This window comes from Emys orbicularis, chromosome 5 (assembly GCF_028017835.1).
Source record: "Emys orbicularis isolate rEmyOrb1 chromosome 5, rEmyOrb1.hap1, whole genome shotgun sequence".
NCBI lineage: Eukaryota > Metazoa > Chordata > Testudines > Emydidae > Emys > Emys orbicularis.
In genome coordinates, this window is record NC_088687.1 from 20309131 (window position 1) to 20335942 (window position 26812).

A 26812-nucleotide genomic window follows, 5' to 3' on the forward strand; every position below is an offset into this window, starting at 1 on the left:
ACTAACAGATTTATTTGAGCATAAGCTTTCGTGGGTAAAAACCTCACTTCTTCAGATGCAAAGTGTGAAAACGTGCAAAGTGCAACATAAATTTACAGATCCTCTGGCTTGGAGGACAAGATGGGATTCCTTTCAGCAAACAGCAGTTCTCAACCCCTGCCATCTCGATAGACCAAGATATCAAACTACATTCTGCCCTATGGAATGATTTTACAGCTGGTCCCAACATCCGCATGTGCACAGATGAGGATATATAGTTTAGATCTAGCATCCCTTCCAGTATGTGGGTGTATCATGGAAAGTTATATTTGGAAGGGCAAGATCAACCCTTTAATTTGCTAATTTTATTCACTGTAACACATTTGGTTTGTTGACATGGCATCCAGATAAAGAACTGGAATCTGAATTTCTAACTCTAAAAATACGCACACAGTTAATCATCTTCAAGTTTTGCCAAAGTTGTCTGCTTTGGAATATTCCCAGGAAATCTGTTTCTAGTGCGCGCTGGGAATGTATTTTGCATGTTATAAAATGCATCCTACCTTCTAACCACAAAGGTTACGTTAAGTCTTGTCTTTCATCTTCATGTAAATATGGCAGGCGTTGTCCTAAGTGACAGAATGCCTGAAGGGGACTTTAGAATGAATAGGTTTAACAAAAACTATTGTAGCCTAAGCCTTGTCCATCTTTAATTAGTTATCAGGGTTAGAAGAGGGGTCAAGAGCCTGAAGCTGCTTCAGGACTAATGTGTCAAAGAAAAGTGAAGCGTAACACTGAAAAGGAAATGATGCTCCTTGGAGGTTTAATAATTTTTTGACCCTATGTCAGCCATTATGACTACTAATGGCAGCTGGGGCAGAAATGTTTCAAATTAAACTTTGCATTGCAGGTGGTTCCGATTGAATCCTATGCCATCAACTTTGGGATACAGCCTCTTCAGTACTACAGTCCAAATGGGGAAAAAATACATTTAGTTTTACAAGCTACCCACAAAGAAAGAATCTTATGTTGTGATCCACAAACCCTGTTACTGTTCATACATTGTATTGCATGCATTCTTCCCTCCCAATCAAATATTCATTATTTAAAGGGAGACAATAAAAAATATTAATGAGATGCGGCTAAACTGCTCATAATGTCCACGTCTAACTTGAGTAGTGTCAGTTTTCTAATTAGATAAAGTGCCTGGAGCTCACACTTTTGGAAGGAGGTGCATGTGCCGGGTTAACGAAATACTTCAATGTCACTCTCTGTGTTTTTGTTGCATGAGAGACCAAGAGAGATAACGTTTCAGACACAATTTGTGACCCACTTTCTTTTTCTTTTAAAACTTAAATATTTTATTAGTTTTAAGCAAATACAAAGAGAAGGTGACAGTACAAAAGACTATAATATACAGCCTGTAATAATTAGAAGTAAGTTTCATCAGCATCGTTTCTAGTTTGCTCAAGCATTGTTGGGATTTTTTTCAGATTCTGTACTTTTGATAATCTGACTCAGTAACCAACCCAGTTCTGTACAGAAGCTCTAAAGAGGCAGACTCTATCTAATTTTCCAAGTAAAATGTTGATGAACACAACTTCCCAGAATTCACACACTAGGCTACAATCCTGGCTTAAGAGTTTAAAGAAACCAAAACCTTTGTGCTTTGCAGCTTGGTTAATCCTTTATCCCTGTAACAAATGGAGGGGAGTATGACTGTTTCAATGATACTAGTAGGCGTAGAATTCTGATCTTCATAGCATTTTATATTTACTTCTCACTCATTCTGCACAGCTGTAAATGACTATGCAGAATACAAGGTGGTGGAGAATCTAGGCCTGCAAGTCATTATCATATATTGGAAAAGTCAATATTATATACTGTATTTGTGTCATGAACGGTCATCACAATCATCTTTTAAAGGGAAAAAAAAGCCCTGACATGTCTTTGATATTCAACTTTTCAAACATCTTGGGCCAGATCCTCCTCTGTTGTAAATCAGTCTATATCCATTGAAGATCCAGCTCAATCTTTTATCTACCGATAGCATTAAGGCAGCAACACACAAAAAACAATGAGGAGTCCTTGTGGCACCTTCCACCATGATGCCTGGCCCTATCAGGAAGTATGTCGCCATATGTCCTATGCTTTTCCAGGGATACCTGGGCAGGAGGATCCCAAAAGGAAAAAAAGGGGAGGAGTGTTAGGATACAGATATTCAGGCCTGTCTGTAAAGGCCTATACTTTAAGAATTTAGGTATATGTTTATCATTTAGCTTGTTATAGAGATATAAAAGAAAGAATCTGTGTAAGGGCCTTCTCTCCCTGTGACAGTCTGAGGCCCTGTTCTTAGGCTAATGCCTTTGGCTAAGCAGTGGGAGCAGCCATAAGCTGGGAAGCACAGGGGCGTCCTCACATTCCAACCTAGTCATATTGAAATAAGGCAATCTGGGCCTGTTAGGTAGGTGATCTGATCTATCACCTCCAGAGAAAGGGAAGAGCCTAGAAGATGTCAAAGGAAATTTAGTTTGATAGTTTTCTGTTTGGTAAGAACTCACTTATCAATATACACAGCTGGGGAACCGTTTATAGATGTAGTTGTGAAATCCTCACTTCTCTATTATTTTGTCATTATAGTTCCCACTTTGCTATTGTTTATTTGCATGGTCTCCGTCTGGTTCTGTGATTGTTTCTGTCTGCTGTATAATTAATTTTGCTGGGTGTAAACTAATTAAAGTGGTGGGATATAATTGGTTAGCTAATCATGTTACAAAATGTTAGGATTGGTTAGGTAAATTTCAGTAGAATGATTGGTTAAGGTATAGCTAAGAATATTACTATATAAATTAGGGGCAAACACGAAGTACTTTGGGATTCGAAAATAAGGAAAAAGGAACTTGGATTTAAGCTTGCTGGAAGCTCACCCCAATAAAGATCGAATTGTTTGCACCTTCGGACTTGGGTATTGTTGCTCTCTGTTCATGCAAGAAGGACCAGGGAAGTGGGAGAGTGAAGGAATACGCTCTCTAACATCCTGACCATCTAGCATCACAAGGACTCCTCGTTGTTTTTGCTGATACAGACCAACACGGCTACCATTCTGAAACCTATGAACAATGAACAATTTTATTCCCTCCTATAATGCAGGCTGGATTTCCCTTGTCTTGTATGTAACCTTATGAAGCACTAATGTTTAATTAGGCTGAATGCAGTGCTAACAAGTACATTTATGGCTATCCATGCCATCTCTTACTTGTTTTGGTAAGAGCCTCAGGTCAGATGCAGTTTGTCCTGAGCCAGTAGTGGACTCTGTTAACAGAGCCTTAATATTTGTATCTGTATATACGACAATGAGTCTGTCTTGAATTACCAATATGACACATTGAGTAATGTCCCTCCCTTAGAAGAATACAAGGTACACCTTGAAGGGATAGATTTAGGGTCTGCTTCTCCTCCCAATCTAGTCAATTAGCAAAGCTCCCATAGGCTTTAGTAGGTTCAGGAGCAGGGCTGTTAGTTAAAATTATTAATTAAATGTGATTAGGGGATGACATATGCTTCATGAACAGTATTAATTAACCTTACAAGTTGGCCTATAAAATCAGGATGTATAAAATAATGAAAAAGGCCTTTTTCTTCCTCTATTTGGGATTGATTCTCCTGTATCTTACACTGGGTGTAAATCAGGAGTAATTGCACTGAAGTTAGCTCTTCAGTGAAGTCAGTGGTGTTACACCAGTTTTACACCTCTGTAAGTGAGAGGAAAATCAGGCCCTTTGATTTTTTTCTAGACATTAATTGGCGATAATAAGGCTGTAACATAGTACACTCCAGAGGAAAAGCAGAGAGAAAAAGAAAGGAGATCCAGTTCAAGCAAATTACACTGTTGATTGCTGCAAAGAAGTTGGTTGCAAAGAAGTGATCTGCATTGGCAGCATGAGCGTGACTAGTTAATATTGGGTTTCTTTCATTCTGAATTCTTCTATTTTCTGTTTTAAAACCTATCATATCCCATGCAGTTTAATTGACAGAGGCAGCCCTTGTGACTGAAATGAAACTGGAAGTCTGATTCTCCTCTGTCTTGCACCTCACATCAGGGGCGATGGATTTTGCCCCATCTCTTCCCCCGAGGCCCCGCCCCCTCAGACAAGCCGGAAGTCGAAGCCTGACTGTGGAGCCCAGGCCCCTCCACCTGCCCGGTGTGGGGGAGCCCAAGAGCAGCCCCTGGCCCATGTCCCTGCCCCCTGGGTCCCCCACCCAGGGCAGGTGGTGGGTCCGCAGCCCCCCACAACTGCCCACACTGCTCCTATGCCGACCCAGCTTCCAGCCTGGCCTGGGCACGGGGCCTGGCCAAAGAGCCGCAGCTGGGCCATGGTAAGAGCCACCCGGGCAGCTGTGGGGAGCCGCAGACCCTCAAGGTGCCCTGGGTGGAGGGTCCGGGGGTGGGGACACAGGCCAGGGGCTGCTCTCGGGTCCTCCACCCTGGGCTCCCAGGGCTGGGGGGGAGGGTCAGGGAGCTGGGCCCATTGCGAAAAGTGGACCGGCCTGGCCCATCCACTTTGAAAAGTGGGAGGGCCATGGCCCCTTGGCCCCCCTGCCTTACATAGTCTTTTACATCTCTGAAGAGGGAATACAAAGTAGGGTAAAATGCAATATCCAGGAAATGAAGCCTCAATCTCCCATTGTTCAAGCAGATCTACTGCATGTTGGGAGCACCAGCAATAGACTTTTACAACAACTGAACTTTCCTGATCTTGGATTCAGGCTCTCAATCCTAATGTCAGCAATGATAAGTGGGAGTGTAACTGCTGCGAGGAGCAAGTATAGTGCTTCTCTTGCCTTTCTCTTCTTCCCAGAGTTCTGAGTTAGGCTGAGCTGGCAAAGTAGAGGTAATCATACTAGCCCTTAGGTGTCATAGATGCCCTTAAGTCTTCACAGATAACAAACTTGTCACTGGACCATCCCTGGAAACTGTTTCTCCTCACTCACCATTGATCCAGAGTCCAAGTCCTTTTCTCATTCAGAGCAGCTTGGAGACTTCTAGATGAGGCCTTCTCCTCTGAAGTGCGGACCTTGAAGCTGCAGAATGCCGTCTTCTACTGATAAATTGGCAATACTGGTGTTTGCTGGGCCACTAAGAAGAATAACACACTTGTTCACTGCACACTATCTTAGATTTCCTCCTTGAAGGACATTAAAAAGGCCTCCACATCAGTACCCTTCAGAGGCGAGGGGGTTATAGCATGGCAGAGATGTTAGTTCCCACTCTTATGGTAGGAATTGTTAGTTTGTTTTTGCTGAAGAGCCCCCAGGATCAGCTAGTGACTCTTCAATGTATTTGTCCCTCATTTTCCAAGTGTCCCCCATTTAGACCCCTGTGGGAAGTCCCCCTAAACTACTATATGATAAGATGATGCTTTTCGTCAGAAACATGGGAGAATTCAGTTCTTTCCTGAGAACGTATATCTTTTGTCTCTGACCAGAATTCATCCTGAAGCAGTATTGCCAACTTCAAGAGATCAAAAATCACGAGTCGGACCCCCCAAAATCATCAGATTGGCCCTAAAATAATGACATTTTAAAAAGAGATTGCATTGTGTTTTTTAGGGCAGTCTCTTGGTTCTTAGAGCAGTCTGCTCATCCGCAGGGTGTGTGCATGTGACAATTAGTGTTGCCCACTCTTCCTCATGTACTGTGATTCCACAGGTGATTTTTGGGCCCTACTGCAGCTCTCACCTCCACATCTACCCATTTCCTGCCCAGCAATTAAGCCTGTCTCCCAGTTCCCAATCAGTTCTCTCCCCACCCAACCCCCACTCAGTTCAGCCCCCCAGCCCTCATCATCACCATCCCATCAGTTCATCCCCCCATGCCCCATCAACCCAACCACCCTCAGTTCATCTTTCTAGCACTCACCACATCTGTTCAGAATCCACCCTCAATACAGCCCCCCCAAACCATCAGCCCCCACCCTCCTCACTTCAGCTCCCCTGCAGTCCCCAGCCTCACTTCTCTTCTTTAGGGTTCTTCACCCACCACAAGTTTGGGAGAGGGCTGAAGTGGGATCCCCTCTCTCACTTTTCAGGCTGGCAGGGAAGCAGCCACTTGGGGCTGATAGCTGGAGAGAGCCCTGGCCGTGGCTGGAGTGGCTGACAGGATGTCTAAGTGGAAATAAGCCTCACTTTTAGAACTCTCAAATGTCAGGATTTTTTCCTCCAATTGATTCAACTGTTTATTTGAGGGTTGCCCTCCTCCCTTCTATCTCAGATGAAGTTTCTCTTTCCTGCTGGGATGTAGCCATGCTGTCTCTTCCCCCCACTTGTTAGCTTGATAGCTCTGTTTATCTGGTATGTAAATGAATTCTCATTGTCTTTCAAAGTACTTTGGAGAAATCACATTCCTTTGTTTAGGGTGAGATAATTCCCGTTTGACTGGAAACACATTTGTGCTGCCACTGGGGGAAAAAAAATCCTGACATTTGAGAGTTCTATCACAAGATCATGAGTGAGGCTCAATTTTGCTCAGAGATTGCGACTCTCACGATCAATTCGCAAGAGTTGGCATCTCTACTGAGGGGTGAACATTGCATGCTGCATCAATTACCTATCATCCTCCCCAGTCTCTGCCTCAACTTTGCTTCTCCACAGGGAGGAGTACTTAATTCCCAGGATGTTTAAATGGGAGTTTGAAGTTCTGCTTACTTCATTCACAGGAGTTCAGAAAGTTTTCATAATTGTTTGGTGGGCTGCCACATAACCCACCATGATCTCCAGACAGGTAACAGGCTGCATTGTATTTGTTCACAAGTTCTTATACCAGCCTTCCAAACAGGTCAAATATCACTCTGTTATAAGGGTAACAACTTCCTGGGATGTTTGGGTGGTAGTTTCCATTTCCCAGGTATGTAGTGCCACAGTGTGGTTGTCTCAGCCCACGTGCATAATGATCTATCAGATGGATCTGTCTACATCTGATGACTCCTCCACTGGTCATAAGGTTTTTCAAATAGGGCCCTGAAGTATGCCCTCCTTCTTTGTGTACTGCTCATTACATCCACGTTTGTCCTTGACTGTCTGTAGGGGTAGGATGGAAGAATAGGGGCATATGACAATGGAACGTTATGCACTGGTAATTCCTTTTACCATAGTCCTCTACACCTAATTTATATCATTTCATCTGCTTTGAGTTCTCTTTTTCTTGTTTCTCTATTCCTTTCGCACTCTAAAAGGCCTAATTCTCATCTGCACTAAGGGCTTATTTTCACTACAGCACTATAGTTTCTCCCATTAGTTTAGTGAATCTGTCTCCCTCAGAGGCAGTAGCTCTCCCGTAAACATAGTGCTGCCTACAAGGTGGGTTGGTCAGTATAATTATGTCACTCAGGGGTGTGGATTTTTCACACTCCTGAGCGACATAGTTAACCAATAGACCTCTTTAGTATAGATCTGGCCTAAGACCCATCTTCACTGCTCTGGCAATATCAAGGGGCTGTAAAGTGGGTGTAAATTATTTCACATACAGGGCTCCATTGACAAATTCTTTGCTTCCTTGCTTCCTGTTGGTTGGCGCCATAATGTTGTGTGTCCTTGATAGGGAAAGAGAACTACAACCAAAGGAATTACCAGTTACCTTTATGGAAAATGTTTCTCCCGTAAAACAAACGATTACCACAATCACAATCTTACAGAGCTAGCACCTGCTGTTAATTTCACAGTAAATAGGACTTGTTGCTCCAGAAAGTTTTTTAATCATAACATTAAAAACTTAGCAGAAATCCCATACATACAGTTAACTCCAGCTGCCTTTATTGTAATGTATCACGAATGATCTCACTGAGTGATGGGTATCCAAATGCAAATGAAATTAGCTTTGCAACCATTCATTTTAAATTGCTCTTGAATCACTCTGAAGTAAATTCCATTTGAGAAGAATTTGCTTCAAGTCTCAGACAAAGAGATAATGGTCCTATGTATTTTGATCTAAGCAATAATACTTTAAGTCTGCAATTCAGAACTATAGTGAGTTATGTGCTGGGCTGATGAGAATTAAAGCTTGATATATAGTAATAAAACTAGTGATAAGGAGGAATAGATTGGTGTACTGAGCACAATATTTTCCGACCCTGAATTAGAGCTGGAATACTAGTCCATAAAAAGTGAAACATACCATAAACTCTTCCTTTCTCACATGTTAATGCAAAAAGTGCTGTATGAAGTACAGTTTCAAAAACGAATGCTCAAAAAGGATATTTTTGCCTTAAATAAAGATTAAAATATAATCCTCCCACAGGTCTATCCTGTGTATGATCCTTAGCTGATGTAAATTGCTGCAGCTCTATTGACTTCCATCGAATTTCACCCATGTTTACTAAGTTTGGATGTGGCCCACTGTTTTTTTCAAAACACTGTTGTAGGATGTTAAAGGAGGGAGGTAAAATAGCATCTCTAAATTCAGAGAAACCATTAAAGTATAAATTCAGCATTAAATTTATAGATGAAGGTGGTTTTGGTCAATTTATTTTCTTAATACGAATGAATTGCATGAGTGAAACCAGGTTAGCATTTTCATTAATCAGGTCTTTTGTCTTGGGAGTGTGGAGCAGTCAATAACAACAGCTGGGTTGTACATTTTATTACATGAAAATAAAGATGAATGTGACATTTTACAGAAGTAAACTCAGTTTGCAATAATTGGGCACAAATGGAGTCCTGTTATGTAGGAGAGCACTCATGTCTGAGTATTTGTGTTTGATCCAGGGGGCATGTTACACAGGGCATTGACAGAATAATTGAAAATCAAGCACATGGTTCCCTTTTTAAAGGTATAATTCTTTTACAGACCATTCTTGAATGGGTATTTTTCCTGGAATGGTTAGAAAAGTTGAGATAAGTCCAGAGATAACACAAAGCGTGCCTCTTTGTTGCATTTCCATGGGATGCATTATAAAAATGTCCAAGGGATGTACTTTGGAAGCCACAGATCAGAATGTTGGGCAAGGTTCACCCTCTTTTACATGTACAGCCACAGACATACCGACATCGTGAGAGAGAGAGAGACACACACACACACACACACACACACACACACAAATGTGGTGTTTTAAGTCCCATCTAAATTGTAGAAACAGCCATTATTGTGCGGCCTGGTTATAACACAGTACCTCCACAATGGGGCTGAAACACAGTTGATCTTACAGATTTAGGACTGAACTGTATTCTAACGAGTTGGTCAGATAAGCTTTGACAGAACAGTTTTCCATTGAAATATAAACACTTCACAAAAATGTGTTGATTTCTCACAAACTTCATTTTGGAAGAGGATAAAAAGGAAGAAAGTTATGACAGTGTCAAAATAGGACATGTCATTTATTACTTTCCAGAGGACTTTGTTTTGAATTTTTTTATTTTGTATTATGCTATCTATTCTAAAATAATGTCAAAATCTAAACTAAATGTTTAGATCAAGCTTAAACAATTTTTTTCCTTAATTTTCTTTTGCAGAGATTTTTGCCATTTTCCAGTTTTCCAAAACACAACATAAACTAATTTCAAAATCCTCCATAAAACAAAATTTCCAATCTCTGCCCGGCTATAGTTGTAACTACACCTCTACCCCAATATAACACAACCCGATATAACACAAATTCGGATATAATGTGGTAAAGCAGCGCTCTGGGGGGGGGCGGAGCAGCGCACTCCGGTGGATCAAAGCAAGTTCGATATAACGCGGTTTCATCTATAACGCGGTAAGATTTTTTGGCTCCCGAGGACAGCATTATATCGGGGTAGAGATGTATGTTCCAGAATCATGCTACATTCCAGGCAACATATTGTAGCTGATCCTGAACAGATGTTCAAGGGAATGAGAGGCCAACCTTGTGACCCTGGTAGTCTGGGGAGTAGAGTTTTTATACCATGTGGGCACCATGAGCCTCCCAAAGCAGGTAATGTGATGGCTAGACGATGGCTACAGCACAGCTGTCTGGGAATGTAAGGACTCACATTCTGTACAAGTTTATAAGGTGTCTGAATCACGATTCTTCTGTGAGGCCTCCATCCACCCCTAACAAAGGGCTGTCCCTAAACAAGTTTCAGAGTAGCAGCCGTGTTAGTCTGTATCCGCAAAAATAACAGGAGTACTTGTGGCACCTTAGAGACTAACAAATTTATTAGAGCATAAGCTTTCGTGGGCTACAACCCACTTCTTCGGATGCAGACGAGTACCCAGAAGTCACCTCCTACAAGACAGGGCCAACAAAGAACCTTTGGATCTTAGGCCTGGTCTACACTGGGGGGGAGGATCGATCTAAGTTATGCAACTTCAGCTACATGAATAACGTAGCTGAAGTCGACATACTTAGATTGCAGTGTCTTCATTGCGGTGAGTCGACTGCTGATGCTCCCCCGTTGATTCCGCCTGCGCCTCTCTCTCCGGTGGCGTACCGGAGTCGACAGGAGAGCGCTCAGGGGTCAATTTATCGTGTCTAGACTAGATGCGATAAATCAACCCCTGCTGGATCGATCGCTGCCCGCCGATCTGGCAGGTAGTATAGACAAGCCCTTAGTGAGACTGTGGCATGAATCTGCAGCATGGCTAAAAGCCATTTGTTCCCATCTATACTGCAAGACCAGACACTGTTTTACTTATGTCAGGGACTGCCCTGTTGTAACTTGGTTCCCCAACACAGCAGTTTCTACACTATAAATAGATGGAACTTGTAAGGCCTCCTTTCTCTGTCTGGGGGAGAATGGAACAACAGTTTGCTTTCCTGCAGCAGGAGATCTAATCACTTCTGGGAACTTAGAAGCACAAACTGAGTTCCAGCTCTGATTCTCACAGCCTGATAAGGCTGCCTTATTACCTCTTAGCAGTGTGCAGCAGACGCATGGGTTAGAGACCCTGAATGCTGATGGAGATGAGGCTAGCTTTGTCATATGATTGTTTTCCTTTGTTGAATACAACAAAATCCAATCATGTTTGCATTATAGACGTTCCTCTTTTAAGTTTTTGTTCCATATAATATTAACTCGCTCAATCATAATAAGCATGGAGGCCTGCAAATGAATGAAAATGCCTCTCTGTGGAAAATGTAAAAAAAAAAAGTATCTTATCTGTTTTGATTCTCTTAAATGTGCAAATATTAAAAGAAAACCAGTCTAACTGGACGGCAGAGCTTCTGTATGTGTGCTTTATCTGCATGTGTGAGAATGGTGACCGCCTATCTCACAAACATCTATCTGAATGTGGTTCGGATGCCGGAGTCTGAAGATAGCACAGCAAGAAAGAATAAATTTGGGCTTGATTGTAATGTAACTTTTGTTAAAATATAATAGCGATGAGGAATTATACAGTATATTAAGGTTAAATAAGAAAACTGGCTCACAACAGGCACTTTATGAGGTACAACTGCTCTGGGCTTCTGGAAGGGTGTATGTGGTATGCCCTACCCATTTCCCAGCAATCAAGAAGAGAGGCTGAGTTTGTAATAAGCAGTATTAGAAAATCCACTTGAAAATAAAAACAGTATTTAAATGCTAGAAATGGGCACCCTCAGGAGAGCAGCCCAAAGCCTACACACGTTCTTCAGATTGATCTTAGGAAATAAGGAAGGAAATCTCTCTCCCTCTGTCCCAGTTTCCTCTCCTTTGCCTTTTTTGGAGCTTCCAGTTAGATCTTTGATAAGAACTAGTTAATTGTTCAGATAGCATAAGTGTTGTCTTTGATAATGTGCTGAGATCTATTGGTGAAAATAAATACATTTGTTTTTCCAGTCACCAGAAATTAGTGAAGCAATACTTGTTTAATTATAAAACATATGTGTGCTTTGTTAGTTTCCATCTGTCTGCTCACCAATTTGCAAATAAATGACCAGAAGGAAAAGATATATCCTGTGGCAATTCAATTGAAATGATTCATCTCTAATGTCTCTGTGTATGTTTATCTGTATGTTTGTATGTATTATGAGTAGATGTATAGTAGGGAGGGACAAATTCCCCTTGCTTTAGCTCAAGCCTGCTGTCATCATGAATTCCAAACTTTGACTCAAACTCACGCTTTTAACTTCAGAATTTTTTCACATCTTAGCTCATAGATATTACTCTGGAAACACCGGGGAGAAAAAGGTAGCAGAGAGAAAAATCTAATGTTGGGAGAGCAGGTGCAGAAATAAGGTGAAAAGTGGAACATAAAGTGGTTGGAGTGAAAACAAAACCACAGAGGAAAATAATGAAAGGGGAAAAAATCTAATGAAAATTAAATCTGTTTTTTCATACTATCTGCAGGGCACCTGCCTACAGCAGACTAGCTTTTGGTAAGGGAGTGGAGTCCTTTTGTCCCTGTTATTTTATAGCAGAGGTTTTCCCTCTGATAGAAAAATACTGGTCTTATTCACCACTCCATCATTCAATAGAGTAATGCAGTGGTGAGTCAAGCCCATTATTCTTTTTAAACTGAAACACCCTAATGGAGAAAACAACTACGAGGAGTCCGGTGGCACCTTAAAAACTAACAGATTTATTTGGGCATAAGCTTTCGTGGGTAAAAAAAAAACACTTCTTCAGAGAAAAAAACCTGTTTCAAATGAAATGAGAAAAGGTGTGTGAACTCATATTACAGATTTGAGATTCATAAATAGTTCAAAAGATTCATAAAACCTCAAATGCTGTAAGATTTGCTCATGCCTAATGAAGATGTACGGTGTAATTCTGTACAGCTATGTAGATAGGTACTGTATTATCTACTTCTCCGGCTTCTTTCATCTGTTGTTGTTCTTCCTTATCTGTCTTTCTACAAAAGCAGTAACTGGAAGGAAAGGCTTTCATACCCTTTGTAATTCTGGACACAAAAAATTTGGTATACCTAGAGTAAAGAAAGGTAATTGTCTGACATTTAATCTTCATGTAGACTGACAAGAAGAGGATAGCTAACCTTCTGCAGTATTTTTAGTTTGATATTCTGTGATGCTTTATTGATCATCACCAACGTCCATCACTGTGTATAATGATAACTGCTTCAGAGGCAGAAAAGAGGAGATTGAATGAGGCCTTCAGGACTGTCAGCTTCTTGCTGATGGATCTGTCAATAGTTACTGTTCTCTCATCCCTTTGCCACTGTGAGCATCTTGAATGTTCTTGCATGTTGACAAGAGTTTTGCAAGTCGATGGGAAGAGGAGTATTCTCCAGTGAATTGTCACTCTCTGAGCTTGGTGATTTCTCCTGTGAAAGGGGTGGAGAGATGATGCTTTGCCTGTAAAAAGAGGTTTTATGGAGGAAGAGGCAGGAAGCTGTGTGAATTAGCTCATTTTCAATGTTTCCACTAGTTTATTGGACTGGTTTTTTTTAAAAATGAATTGTTTTGTGAATTTACTCCTGGTGAAAAGTGCTGGATTGACAGCACTAAAGAAGACCAAAGCCCGCTGTTAATCCACATAATAGGTCTGTATCGTACCATTTCATAACAGTTCTGTGCTCTGTGTGAAGTGAGTTAAGTGGTACCAGTCCCACTTCTTTAGTGGGCATTGAGCAGGTGTACACACTACAAAAAGAAGCATCAGAATTTGGCACCCTTGTTAGCATTCTCAACAGAGAAGCCAAAGAATGAATGAAGAGGCATAGAGTGGAAACTGACTCCTAGGGTCAGTTTCATACTGAAGACGTAGAGGTAACATCCTAAACCATTACTGGCCATGTGCGTGCACATATATTCAATTAGCATGCACACAAAGTGGTATTTGTGCATGCCTATTGAGGGTGCAGAACTGTATGGGTATGATTGCGCACGTCTGTGTCTAACAATTATGCCTTTGCCTCAAGTGTCAGTTTAGGTTAACAGAATTTTGTACTGGGATTTAATAAGTGACAGAACCAAGTGCTAAAACTATGTTCTGTCATTACCGTCGCCACTGAAGACAAATAAAAAGGAGCCATTCACAAACACAGAGTTAGCGAATGAACCATTAGAAACAGAAAGAGCAGGGTGTTAAGTGGAAACACCTTTTAGGCTGAAAACAACTCTGCGTTTAAATACTACTGCAAGGACACTTCCCGTATAATTTTTTCACTTGAAAAGGCACTCTCTTCCCTTGAGCTTTTTAGAAACGCTTGTAATCTTTCACAGCCAGAATTTCAGTTGCTGTAATTTTCTAACCTTTCTGCATTTTCCCTCTCCGTTTCTTTGTTACAGATGATGATTTTTTTCATGAACTCCCAGAAACCTTTCCATCTGATCCTCCAGAGCCTCTGCCTCATTTCCTCATTGAGCCTGAAGAAGCTTACATCGTAAAGAACAAACCTGTGAACTTGTACTGCAAAGCCAGCCCTGCCACCCAGATCTATTTCAAGTGCAACAGTGAATGGGTTCATCAGAAGGACCATGTGGTGGATGAGCGAGTAGATGAAACTTCTGGTGAGGCATTTATGTGTTTGTGTTTTCTCACCATGTCATTGGGGGTGCTAAAACATTATTGGGTCTGATTCTCATTTAAACTGGCAGAGCGGTGTAAAATGGACTTAGCGTAAAATGAGAATGAGGCCCAATTGTGTGCTCATAAAAGAGTCATAGTGATTTCTCTGCCTATACTGCTGCTCACTACTTCACAGAACTGACTTCCTTGCTCAGTTTTCTAATTCAGTCAATTCCAAATTACTTACAATGTAGTCACACTAGGGGAGCACAATGTTAGACAAGTTCTGAGGAGCTTTTGGAGCACTCTTATGTTGACGGTTTAAAAGGGGAGAATATGGAAAAGGAGAAATTACGGTTAGCCTCAGGCAGAGAAATAATGGGAAGATACAATATTCCCCCAGCCAGGAACAACATACTGACAGAAATGAAAGAAAGAGGCTAAATGTCCAATCCTAATCTAATCAATGCCAAAACTCCCATCGACTTCCATGGAAGATTAATAGGGCCCTCAAAATATAAAGAAAACAAAGAGGTTTAAAAACTTGAGCTATAAACAAGCCCGTGTCAAAGATGTGATTGTCCCAGTTTGGAAAGACTGGTAATCCAATAAGGTTTGAGTCACGTGCAAGGGAGAGAAATGGGGCTTATTGCTGTCTTGATGGCTATGAAAAATAACTGAATATCAAGCAAGAAAGTAGCTTTCATTTGGGAATTGCACCACCACTTGGTCTAATTATTCAGAAAAATAACTCCACCAGATGTCTTGAAAGTCTCATGTGACCTGGGTTTTATTTGTTTCAGCTCATTTATTTGCGCAGAGTTCAAAAGCGTATGCTTTTAACAGTGCTGTGGTTCTCTCAGCTTGAGAAAGAGAAAGACTGTTTGGGTGGGGGAAGCGTTGCAGAAAGGAGAATCAGGGATAAAAAGCCTTTGGCTATATTTGACTGTTAGTTGTAATAGGATCTTCCAACAGGTTGAAAAGTGACTGTACAGGAAAAAGACTGGAAGAGGGGAATACTTAGTACATCTCCTAGTATCATCATTCATGTAAGACTCGGAATCCACTGGAATGAACTTTCCCTGGCTTTCAGTGGATTCAGTTTTCATTGCATTTCTTCCTTAAGTTTTATTAGCATTAACATTCTGAAATGCCTATAATTGCTATAGTGTAAAATGCAGTCAAGGGTCACTTTTTAGAATTAGAGACTCGATTCTCTTCTCAGTTACGCTGAGGTAAATAAAGTGTAACTCCATTGGAATCAATAGTGCTATGTCCGTGTAGGCGAGAGGAAAAAACAATTCTAAATGTTTGTTTTTAAATTCCTGCTCTTAATTGCTTCTGATAGCAGGAGGAGGAAGAACACTTCACATAAAGATGCCAAATCTAGGTTCGCTTTCTTAATGTAGCAGTGGGTTTAAGGAAAATAACTGTAGATCATCTGCCTCAAATGATAAAACAAATCATTTCCTACTCTTCATTGCAGGCCATGGGGTGGATGAGCACAGTAACAGTAGCAATATTCATTTGTACTCAGTCAACAAACCAAGCCGGCTTGTTGTGTCCAAATATATCTTTATGCTCATGAGTTCAGATTTACTGCTGCCATGGCACCTGGAGGTAGAAATTACATCTAGTAGTGCCACCTTTTTCTCCTGCACCCCAAATAGAAATGAGGAAATCTTTTAACCATCCTACTTATGGCCCCTTTCTGGACAGTACCTACCACCCATTTGGGTTTGAACTGAGAAAAGGGCATTTGAACAGACTGAGAAGTCGCTGCTATCTGTGTGAGTATACTTTGATCACAGGTTAGAAATACTGAGCTAAATATGACTATGCAGAGCAGAAGCAGAGAAAATGAATCTGAAAATCCCCCAAACTTGTGTAGTATCCCAGCTGCTTAGCTGGAAAACCCATGAAGGTTAGCATGTGTCTAATGTTAACATCATGTCTCAGCTATGCAGTTAGTGGAATCCTACCAAGTAAAGTGCCAGATGGGAAAAGGACCCAACATCTTCATTCCCAGAGCCTTCACTAAAGGAAAAAATACCACTATGACAAGATAGAAAAAGAGGGTCTGAGAATATCTGGAATTACAACATCTCTAGAGTTTCAGAATGGGAAGAAGTTTACATTGATTAGGGAAAATAGCATCTATACAAATGTTTGGACCAAATATGAGCAGTTGCTAGATCACAGAGAAAGATGGGCTCTGATGTTAACATGGTATCTCTCTCCCATCTAGGGTGACCAGATGTCCCGATTTTATAGGGACAGTCCCGATTTTTGGGTCTTTTTCTTATATAGGCTCCTATTACGCCCCACCCCCTGTCCTAATTTTTCACACTTGCTGTCTGGTCACCCTACTCCCATCCGTTATAGATCATCAGTAAAAACACAGAATTGCTGATGTGTTTATTCTGGTGGCTAATACAGGTGAAAAATCCATTGCAACCTAATCCCATTTTCAAAATCTGATTTTGGAAGATCTTCCCAATGCTGCAAAAGAAATTGCAGCAGAGAAGGTAAATGTCCCTATCTTAAAAGAAGATATATCTGAAGGCTGTGTGACTGTTCTAATTGATGAACAGCCTAAACCACTTCCAAAAACTGAGCTCACAGTAGTGAGAGATTCTACCTTGTGGAATTTCTGCAGGGGGCTACCAAAAATCCTTGCAAATCAGATTGTTAGTACAATTGCATGATAGCCGCACTGGAATTGTTGAAATGAAAGCTGTCCTCAGAATCTGGATTTTGCAGCCAAGTTTGGATATCGACATAAAGTGTGATATGACTGCTGGCGCATCCTACCATCATTGGAAATGGGACTGAGAATCCCTGGAAGAGAATTCATATTGACTTTGCAGGCAAGGGAAAACAAATATTTGAGGTAGCCAGAAGTAATAGGTTTAGATAATATCACCTCTTGCAAAACCATTGAAGAAACGTGTCTGGAGCTGTTTGACTTTGAGAAAAAGTTGTATGAGATAATGGGCCTCAATTCATTTCTGAGGAATGATAGACATGCCTAAAGTAGAACATATGATCATTAAACATACTAGATCAGCAGCTTAGTAGCCTGCATCCATCAGGCTAGCAAAGAGCTTTGCCCATTCATGTGTCACTGAGTCACGGAATTGATTAAACCATATTTGGGACTATGCAGCCTCTTAGTATCCTCCACCAGTGTAGTAAATTCTAACCTGGTAGATATTGGTAACTTCTTGGTCTGCTCAGATGGGTTATATTTGTCAGGCCAAACCCTAAGAACTGTTGTTCTCCCCCCCCCCCCCTTTTTTTCTTCTTCTTCATTGAGGTCATTACCCCAAACAGGTTAGATAGACACCGTCCATAAAGCCATATTGTGCCCTTAAGTGGATATGCAGTTGGGGAGAATGCAAGGAGCATGTAGCAGCAGGTGTGCCCCTATTCCACATGCCAGGGAGCCCCAGAGAGGAATTTTGTCTCCCTGGGGCAATTCAGTTCTCCAACACAACTAACAGTCAGTCAATGCCACAAGTAAGCCTATAATAATGAACCAGAGTTTAAAAGGATTTCAATTATACCACACTTTTATTCTGAATGCTGCTTGAGTTTCATCCTTCCATGTCAGTCATGTGACCCGAGTGACTGAGACGTAGGCACATTTCTCTTTGCTGTGGTTTTGCCATGCTATCCCTCAAACAACGAGCAGGAAAGCCCTGCTCCCAATGTTTCTAAAATGCCATCTGAGAACCAGATTTTCTCTCTTAAGTCCTCTTATAGCAAAGCAATGAAAAGGAGAACAAGACAAAAAGGTAATGAAATGCAGAAACAAAATAATAAAGTCTAATCATGCACTCTTTACTTTAAAAAAAGTAATCAGAGTACAGAGAAGAGAGAAGAATATGAAATAAAGGTGTAATGCTAAAAGTATTTGGTGCAGTAACTTATCTTCCAATTAAAAAGTAAAACATAGGGAGAGAGAAATAAGTTTTCAGCTGTCCATGGACTCTGAAGCTTTGGAAACCCTGTGAATGAAACTTGTACAAAAACACTTGTGCATCTCCCTGATATGGGAAATTTGTTTAGCGTTAATAAATGCTAAGGCTGCAAAGCATATGCCGGGTGGTACGCCAGCAGTGACACAGGGTGCAGAATCAGGGTGCAATTCTGCTCCTAACAAAAAGACTTGCTGGAAAGAAATAGTAAATGGTGTAGGAGGGTTAATTTTTTTTAAGAGAAAAAGAAACATTTGTATCTCTTCTCTGTGTAAGTTGAGGAAGTTATTATTACAAAGTTGGGATGTTATGTAGGTGCTTTGCACCATGGAGTATTTTAGAGCAGTAACTAAAGCATTAGTAGTCTCAACTACTGCATATGGACTCAGCCAATCTCCATATGAACTATTGCAACTGGTCAGAGACACTGAGAATAGTAAAAGGTGACAGGATGTTCTAGACTTATTTATTAAATTAAATTAACCTGGTAATAGAACTGTGCAAATACACTTATAGTCGATTCCAAGAAAACAGAAGCGTCTTATCTGGAAGATCTTTGAACTCTGTTTTTGATCTTCAGCCCCATTGGAATTTTCTTCCTCTATTAAAAGTTAAGCATTTTCTTAAAGATATCCAAATGGGTGCTTTGTTCTTCATCAGTGCACAGCATAGCTGGTCTCATCATTTCATGCATGCATGGAATGGCAAGCCAGGATGCAGTCCTTTTTTATGTTTTTACTGCAGTATTTTGATATTATTAACACAGAACAAAATAAAATATATTAAAGTGAACATTGGCGATATTTTGTTTTAAAGCGACAAGATGAAAGTAGGAAGAAGGGCATATATTTAATGTTCTGAGCTACTATCATACAAGATAACAGCAAAGAAAGGAAACAAATACTGCAGAACTAGTGCTTTTGGGGCCAAGAAAATGTCATTGTTACAGCACAGGAAGAGCAAGACCATCAATAATCATTAGTGTGATTTGTGCACATTTTTTATTTTGAATTATTGTGCAACTGAAAATGATTGTGGATAAGGAATTGTTGGTGCCTTTGCTTTTTATGTGAAAATATTTCCCATTTCTGCAGTACAGACAGCAATGCAGATACACACGCATTGAGTCTCCAGGACTTTACATCTTGTATAGTGCTTTAAATCTGTGCAAAGCAAGGTTAAATGCTACCAAATCAAAATGGACTGCACTGGATGCACGACAGAAAAGAATCAGGCCCACAGAGAACTTACTTCTGTTTTTTTGCCCTTTTCAGTTTGTATATGTTTTGGAATGATTTCTGCAGAAATATCCAGAAATGCTCTATAGGCCCTCTCTTGTTGTACATTGCAGTGCCCTTGATATACTCTTTGTCTCCATCTCCTTCAACCAAGGAGAAAAGAACATTTGAAACCATTATTTCCTAGTGCTTCAGCTTCTAACTAAATAGGTACTTTAGGTCATTTAGCTAATGTTAGTGTTTTGCCTATGCATTGTCTTGCTCAGGTGCACAGGGAGAAGAGGGCATATGGAGTCTGTTTATCCCTTCTTCAAAGCTCCCAAGAAGGAGCCCGGCAGAATAAGGACCTTTGAGTGCTAGGCAGGGGATCCCTCTAACTTGCACAGTGGAACTCACTGGCGGAGAGGAGGCATAGTGAGTCTGAGGCCTGGCCATGCCACCAAAGAAGAGGACCATGCCCCTATGGAGTCATTTTGCTTGGAGTCAGACCAGGTCTCCAATTCCTCTGTTTACAAGCTGCCTTCAGTAGCAGGCTCTAGTGGAAGTGCACGCTTCCTTTAGGAGCAGCAGTAAAGAATGGTTCATAGCAAATGGCTCTCCTGAGCCATTCTGTCCTCAGCAAGCAGAATGGCTCAAGGAACGTCCACTTGATTACTACCTCTCTGCTCTTCTCCCCCAACCCAGATTGCCTACAATGGTAAGGCCAGAATATGGGGGGTTGTTAGTATTTTTCAAAGCTTCTCTTCCTAAATGCTTCCCTGGGCTCTTTATTCACCCGCACTGAACTGGATTCACAAAACTACACTCTGGTGAAAGTAATATTTCTGTCTGTTACATAACATTGACAAAAAGCTAAAATTTCCAAAGTGTTGTTTCTTTGCAAAATACTTCATGTAGTTCCACTTCCATGGATAAAGACAGCACTTCAGTTTGCAGGGCTGTCACTGTGCCATTTTAAGCAAGTACTAATTAAGTGTACATACACAAAATGAAAACTGCTTATTCGGATGTTTATACCACAGCATTTTGGGGGGACTGGGAAAATCTGCATTACCTTCATGTCAAGGCCCCCTTAATCTATTTAGCACAGCTTCTTTTAGATGCCACCAGCATTCCTTATTTTAGCTACTGAACTAGTGGTCTGGAGTTTTGACTATTCAATGAGGATTTCCTGACTCGCGCTCCTTTTGACCCGTAAAACATTTTTGTTAAAAAAAAAATTGTTTCTAGTTCTGAAAAAGGTAATTTACTTCAATTCCACTCTAGAAATATTTATTTCAGTAGCCAGAATGTAAGACTCATTATTTCCAGTGTGAAAATAGCTCTAGGGTAGAGTAAATATAAATAGAAAATGGGCATGAGACCATGTATTGCCATGGCTATAATGCCTTGTAACATCAAGAACTCCAAGAACAGAGCTTAAAGTGGCTTGTCATAATACAATCCCAAGATGGACTTGCCTTTTGTAACATTTTGCTTATTATTTGTGTGTACAGATGTTCCTTTTTGTCATCTTCCACACCCTTTTCCACACATCCTTTCAAGCTTATCTTCCCTCCTAAACCTCACTTTCCCTCCCATTGTTCTGGCATCATCTCTCAATTCACTGTATTTTTAGGTAGATCTCTAAAGGGCAGAAAGAAAAGCTACTTCCATTACCAAATTTCTTGGTATCCCTTATTAAAAATACTAAAGAAATGGCCTCCTACATGAATGGTCCCAAATGCTGGAGTGTTGCTATTGTGAAGCCTGTTGTGTTTTGGATCATGAGGGTAGAATACTGTAGTGTTGTTTTAATAAGGGTTGTCACAAATTATAAATTAGGATTGTTGTTTTCATGATGTTATTGTCATGACCTTTTTTTTACTGTTCATGTTCTGTCAAATCAAAACCTTCAGAAATGCCAACCATCCTTATTTAGAATAACCATTTTTCAGCAAAATATTGCCAGTTTTCTACTTTTCCCCCTCCAATACTCTCTCCTAGTCCAATACATTTCAATGAAGTTTAAGAATACGTCCCTTTATTCCTATTAATAGTTTTCAAATGTTGGCAAGTATGAGCACTATACATAAACTGATGGTAGCACATCAGTAACCATACCAATTTCTGTCCCGACTGCCGTTTGACTGGAGGGTGTTATAACTGAAAGAGAGAGTTTAAACATACATGTCCCAAAACATTGCCAACTAGTGATGAAAAACTAGATAGCTGTATTTCTCCACAGGACCGTAACTCTTTAGTAAAATACAGTGTTTTTTTTCTTCAATGCATAATAATAATAATTAATAATAAAACCACACAAATGTTTCCCACACACACACACACACACAAACATTTGAGAGTGCTGTCACTTTAAATGTCACTCAAGCCTCCCTCTTCTTCCACATCACTCCCAGTAGCCATATAGGAACGTCTCATGAGGATGAAGATTGTGTGAGAATAAGCATCATTAGTACAATAAAAGCTTTATCTACCCCACAGCTTTTACAGCTTCAAAACCAGCTGCAGGGAACTTGGCCCTCTGTGGATCAAGACCAAGGTAGCAGCCAACAGCAAGACCCCTGTGGCCATTTTTCAAAGCGGAAAAAGCTTTCTACTTTTAGCTTGAATATAGTGAAAATAACACAACTGTAGATAAACAGTAGTTTTTAATGCTTCAGAATTGGGAGTAGGGAATTGCTGTGTTCTGATGGTGGATGCTTTTGCAGATGTGAAAGCAAACTTTACACTATAAAAATCCCAAATGCTTCACACAGCAGGGGAAAATATCATAATAAAGCACTTTCCAATTACTTCAGATAAATTAAGTTTTATTAGGTTATGTGGATTAAGATCACTGGGCTGGATATTCCTCTCCTGTGGCAGAAACTCACAAGAAGAGAAAGGCTTTCCTGGAAACCATATAAGGTCACTTTTTAGAGGTTCCTCCACATCCTATCCTGCAAGAAGAGGAATTTTCACTCATTTAGTGTGGGAAGGGGCTGAGGTCCTCAACCCCCACTGATCCCCAGAATCCAAAAGAAAGCAGAAGGCAAGCACGAGGATCCTAGAACTGTCTTCATTGCCTCCAGGTCCTTTCCTCTCCTGCAGACAACTTTCTGCCATTGCTTGTCCATTCCATATCTGTATCCTACAACCTCTTCATGGGGGCTAGCAGCCAATGAGGAGTTGTTAATGTTGCTTCTGTGAGGGGCAGTGGGATCCATGGGATAGGACACTGGACTGGGGAGTCAGAAGTCTTGGATTCTAAAGCAGACTTTGCTATTGACTCGTTGTGTGTCCTTGCGCAAATCACTCAACCGCTCTGTGCCTCAGTTTCCTCATCTGTAAAATGGGAATAATAATGCTTGCTCACTTGTGGAAAGTGCTTTGGGGACCTATGGATAAAAGCCGCTATTTATGTATTATTATTATTATTTTATTTATTTGTTATAGCAGGGTTACCTTCCACTCAGCTATCTTCCCTGTCTGGTGTTCTCTGGCTCTGGTCCCCTGTTTGTCCAGCAGAGGGGGGTGCATGCTGCTCATCTCTCCGGTTGTGTTGTGGATTGGGTCCGTGATGTGCAGTAATGAGAGAATAAGTAAAGTTATTTTTGATTAAGAAATGAGCTGCCTGGATTTTATCTCATTAATTTGAGCCATTTGAGGATGCCCACCCTGATTATTTCCATGCCTTTTCTCCCCTCCAGCTGTCAACTTTGCTACAGCCTACCTTCCTGTTGATCCCATCCAACTCCCAATAGGTACCCTGGGACACTTCCACACTCACCGCAGTCTCAAATTATCTACACCCCCCCCACACACACACAGCCCTCCTTTATTCTTTCCATTCAAAAGTCTTGTTGCTGTTTTTGACTTGTTCTTCCCAATTTCTTGTGTGTTGGTCGTACTGGTGCTGGTTTAGCATCTTGAACATTTGGGAGTTTTAAGTGAGGTAATTTGCACCACTGATTGGGGGTGTTAGATTTGTCAGGGCTGAGGAGCAGTGATTTATTGAAAGGGATTGTGTTTTCATTTGGATTTAGTTTTTGATCCTTTAGTGCTTTGTGATGTCTTTTGACTAAGGTGGCAACAAAGAGTTGAAACCATGAGTCTCAAGCTTGGCACCCGGAAAAATGGAGGCAAACAAAAGTTTTGGGGACTTCTGAAAATTTTCACATATATGACCAAAAAGGTCTATTCCACCTCTTAGTGGTTTGATTCTCTGGACCAAATTCTGCACTGACTTACAACCCATGCAGTCCCACTGTCACCACTATGCTGCCTCCTCCCTCCACCCTCCCCCCCTTTGATCATTATTTTATCTCCTACAAACTAAAAAATATCTCTCGTTGGTCAGGAGGTGGCGCTCTCACTGTTAGCCTGGCCAAGACCTGAGAACACTTTGGATGGGAGAACAGGCAGCAAATTCCCAGAGCCACTGCATATCTATCTGGTGAAAGTCACTTAACTTGACAGTGCACTGGACAAAAGAACCTTTGAAAGCAGCTGCGTGTCCTTTGTTGTTGTTCTTTCTTTCTTTTTAAGTTCTCAAGATTTCTGTGAAATGCAATCCCTAACTGGCAAAAGAAAAAAGTGGTGATTTTACACTTCTCCCCCCAACCCCCTGTTCTGCCACATCATGGACTAAGAAAAAGGACAACTACTCAGAAAGGCTCCCTAGTGACCCCTTGTGTCACGTTGTTGATTGTCCTTATTCCCACAACTTCTATACCAGCCACCGAACTGTGACACTGCATCAAAATCATGGAAATAAGGCACTTTTACTTCAGTACAGCTTCTCAAAACTCACTTAAATTAGGTGCTGAGTGTGTGTGTGTGTGTGTGTGTGTGTGTGTGTGTGTGTGTGTGTGTGTGTGTGCGTGTACACCCCAAACTGAAAGAACCTTGGTATATATACTTACCTTTTGGGGGGAAAAAATCACATTTATTTTTAATTTTCCCTTCCTTGGTTACACAAACGCAATGTAAACATGCTTTTCAAAATTCAGAAGCTGTCTGTTGGCTTCCCAGATGGCTGCAGTTCAATAGTTTTTTGTTTGTTTGTTTGTTTGTTTTTTCATGATTTCCTCAGCCTCTTCTTGCAAAGTGCTAAACAGCCATTATGCCTTTTGCCTGCACATTGAGATTCATCTGCAGGCTCTAAACTGCCTCAAAAGTGCTTCAATTTTACATGAGCACTAAGCTGGGGACTGGGAAGCATTACCCAGTGCTGAAGGCCCAGATCATTAGAAAGAGCATGTAAATCCTCTGAACCAGAAATAAAAAGTGCATAGATTTTCTTTGTGAAGTCTCAACTGCAGCTTTATGTAAAACATGAACCTCTGGCAGGTTTTTTTTCTGGCCTCTTTTAAAAAAAAAACGATCACACACACCTCAACCACAGAAAAACCATTGGGCTTTCTGTCTAGAGCTGGAGTAACTAATACAGTCACTCTCTGTCATGCCTTTCCCTCTGAACGTCCCCTCTCCCATGCTCCCTTTTAGTGGTACCAGTCCTTCAAAGTATTGCTAAGGGACCACCAAATGTGACTGCAGTGACTGCTGAATGACAGGAACCCCTGAGCTGCTATGGCTTGACACAAATGCAGATGTGTTCGTGGACAAGAGCCCTATATTATTTCAGAAATTATAGATTCCTATGTAAGTATAGATGAACACTTGTACTGAGATTTCTGGAGAGATAAATTGTAGTAGGATTATTAATTTGCACCCAGGAGAGGGAAGAAACCCAAAAAGCATGAGCATATGGCACTAAATGTGTGAGAGAATCACTCATTTTTGGTGCATTTTGTAGACGTTTTGCACAAGTGGGGTGGAACTGGAAATTGTCTCTATAGAAGGATTTTTGTTGTGTATTTCCTTTGTGTGTAAATATTTTTAACAGCAAATAGCCAGCTCAATGTTGTTTTAAAGATATTCAGCCTCACATGTCTGCCGAGGTGGGTCTGTGTTACTGGGGCTCTTCTACAGCTACCACAAACATGCAGTAAAACCTGAACCGTCAAATTCTATTCCTGTCTGCACAGACAGTCCCCTGGCAGCTAAGCTGGTGCAGGTTTCCTGCACAAGGGGGAGGGAGCAAGATTTGGAGAGGGGATGCAAGAAAAGGAGGGCACTTAGAACCAGAGAATCAGGTGCTACACTAGCCACAAGACAGGCATAGCCTCTGCCGAGCATCTCCAGAGCCACTCTGTGACCTGAGGAGAAAGGATTCCTTTCCACTTCCCCTCTGAACATATACCTGAGTCTACCCCAGCTACAGGGCCGGCTCCAGGGTTTTGGCCGCCCCAAGCAGCCAAACAAAACAAAACAAAAAAAGCCGCGATCGCGATCTGCGGCAGCAATTCGGCGGGAGGTCCTTCGCTCCGAGCAGGAGTGAGGGACCGTCCATCGAATTGCCGCCGAACAGCTCGACGTGCCGCCCCTCTCCGAAGTGGCCGCCCCAAGCACCTGCTTGGTAAGCTGGTGCCTGGAGCCAGCCCTGCCCAGCTACTTGGCCTCTGGATTAGAATTAGTATGTGTGCCTCAGTTTAGAATTTGTCCCTCTGTGCTCTATGTAGAATATTTGTGAGATCATGATAATAACAATAAAATTGTATATATTCCTCTCTTTGATCATGATGTATAATATTCCTCTCTCTGGTCTTCTGTAGCAGTCCAGATGTGTGGATAAAGTTCTTCCCTGCCCGCAGGCAGAGACAGTACAGTTAGACCTTTTAATGATATCCCCTTTAGACACAGGGTGTTCTTGGCTCCCAGACCCCGTTACCTCTGTCTCGAGCAGGTGGAGCATCATTACCTTTGGAGCTGAGAGAAAGGCATGAACACAGAAAACAATGCAACAGGCCTCATAGGCCTAATAGCATTTCTGCCCAGGCACTGGTCTGCAGCTGCCTCCATAATAGCACCTGAGGCACTGGCAGCTTTGCACACAGAGCAAAACAAGTCGTTCCTCCTTTTTCAGCTACAGAAGCCGCCACGGCCCCTGGAACAGGAAACATTCCTCCCTACCTGTTCCCACTTGAGCAGCAGCAACCCACTGCCCTCAGAAGGAAAAGCTGAATGAGATCCAGCTGCTCTGTTAGATCCTCCAGAGGGATTTCAGTCCAAACTCTGCCTCAGAGTCTGTGGGGCCTATGAAAACTGCCTTTAAGGCATTTTGGGAAAAGGGACTAAGCTAAGAAATAGAGAGAAAGTGACT

At 41.4% G+C, this 26812-nt stretch overlaps 1 protein-coding gene across 1 annotated transcript in view; it reads left to right on the plus strand.

Moving 5' to 3' along the window:
- The window catches only part of UNC5C (unc-5 netrin receptor C), a 363016-nt gene that overhangs the window by 216498 nt on the left and 119706 nt on the right, over positions 1-26812 (plus strand). The window contains exon 2 of the mRNA XM_065404905.1: positions 14165-14386. Coding sequence (XP_065260977.1) covers positions 14165-14386 — 222 coding nt within the window. The remainder of the gene's footprint in view (positions 1-14164; positions 14387-26812) is intronic.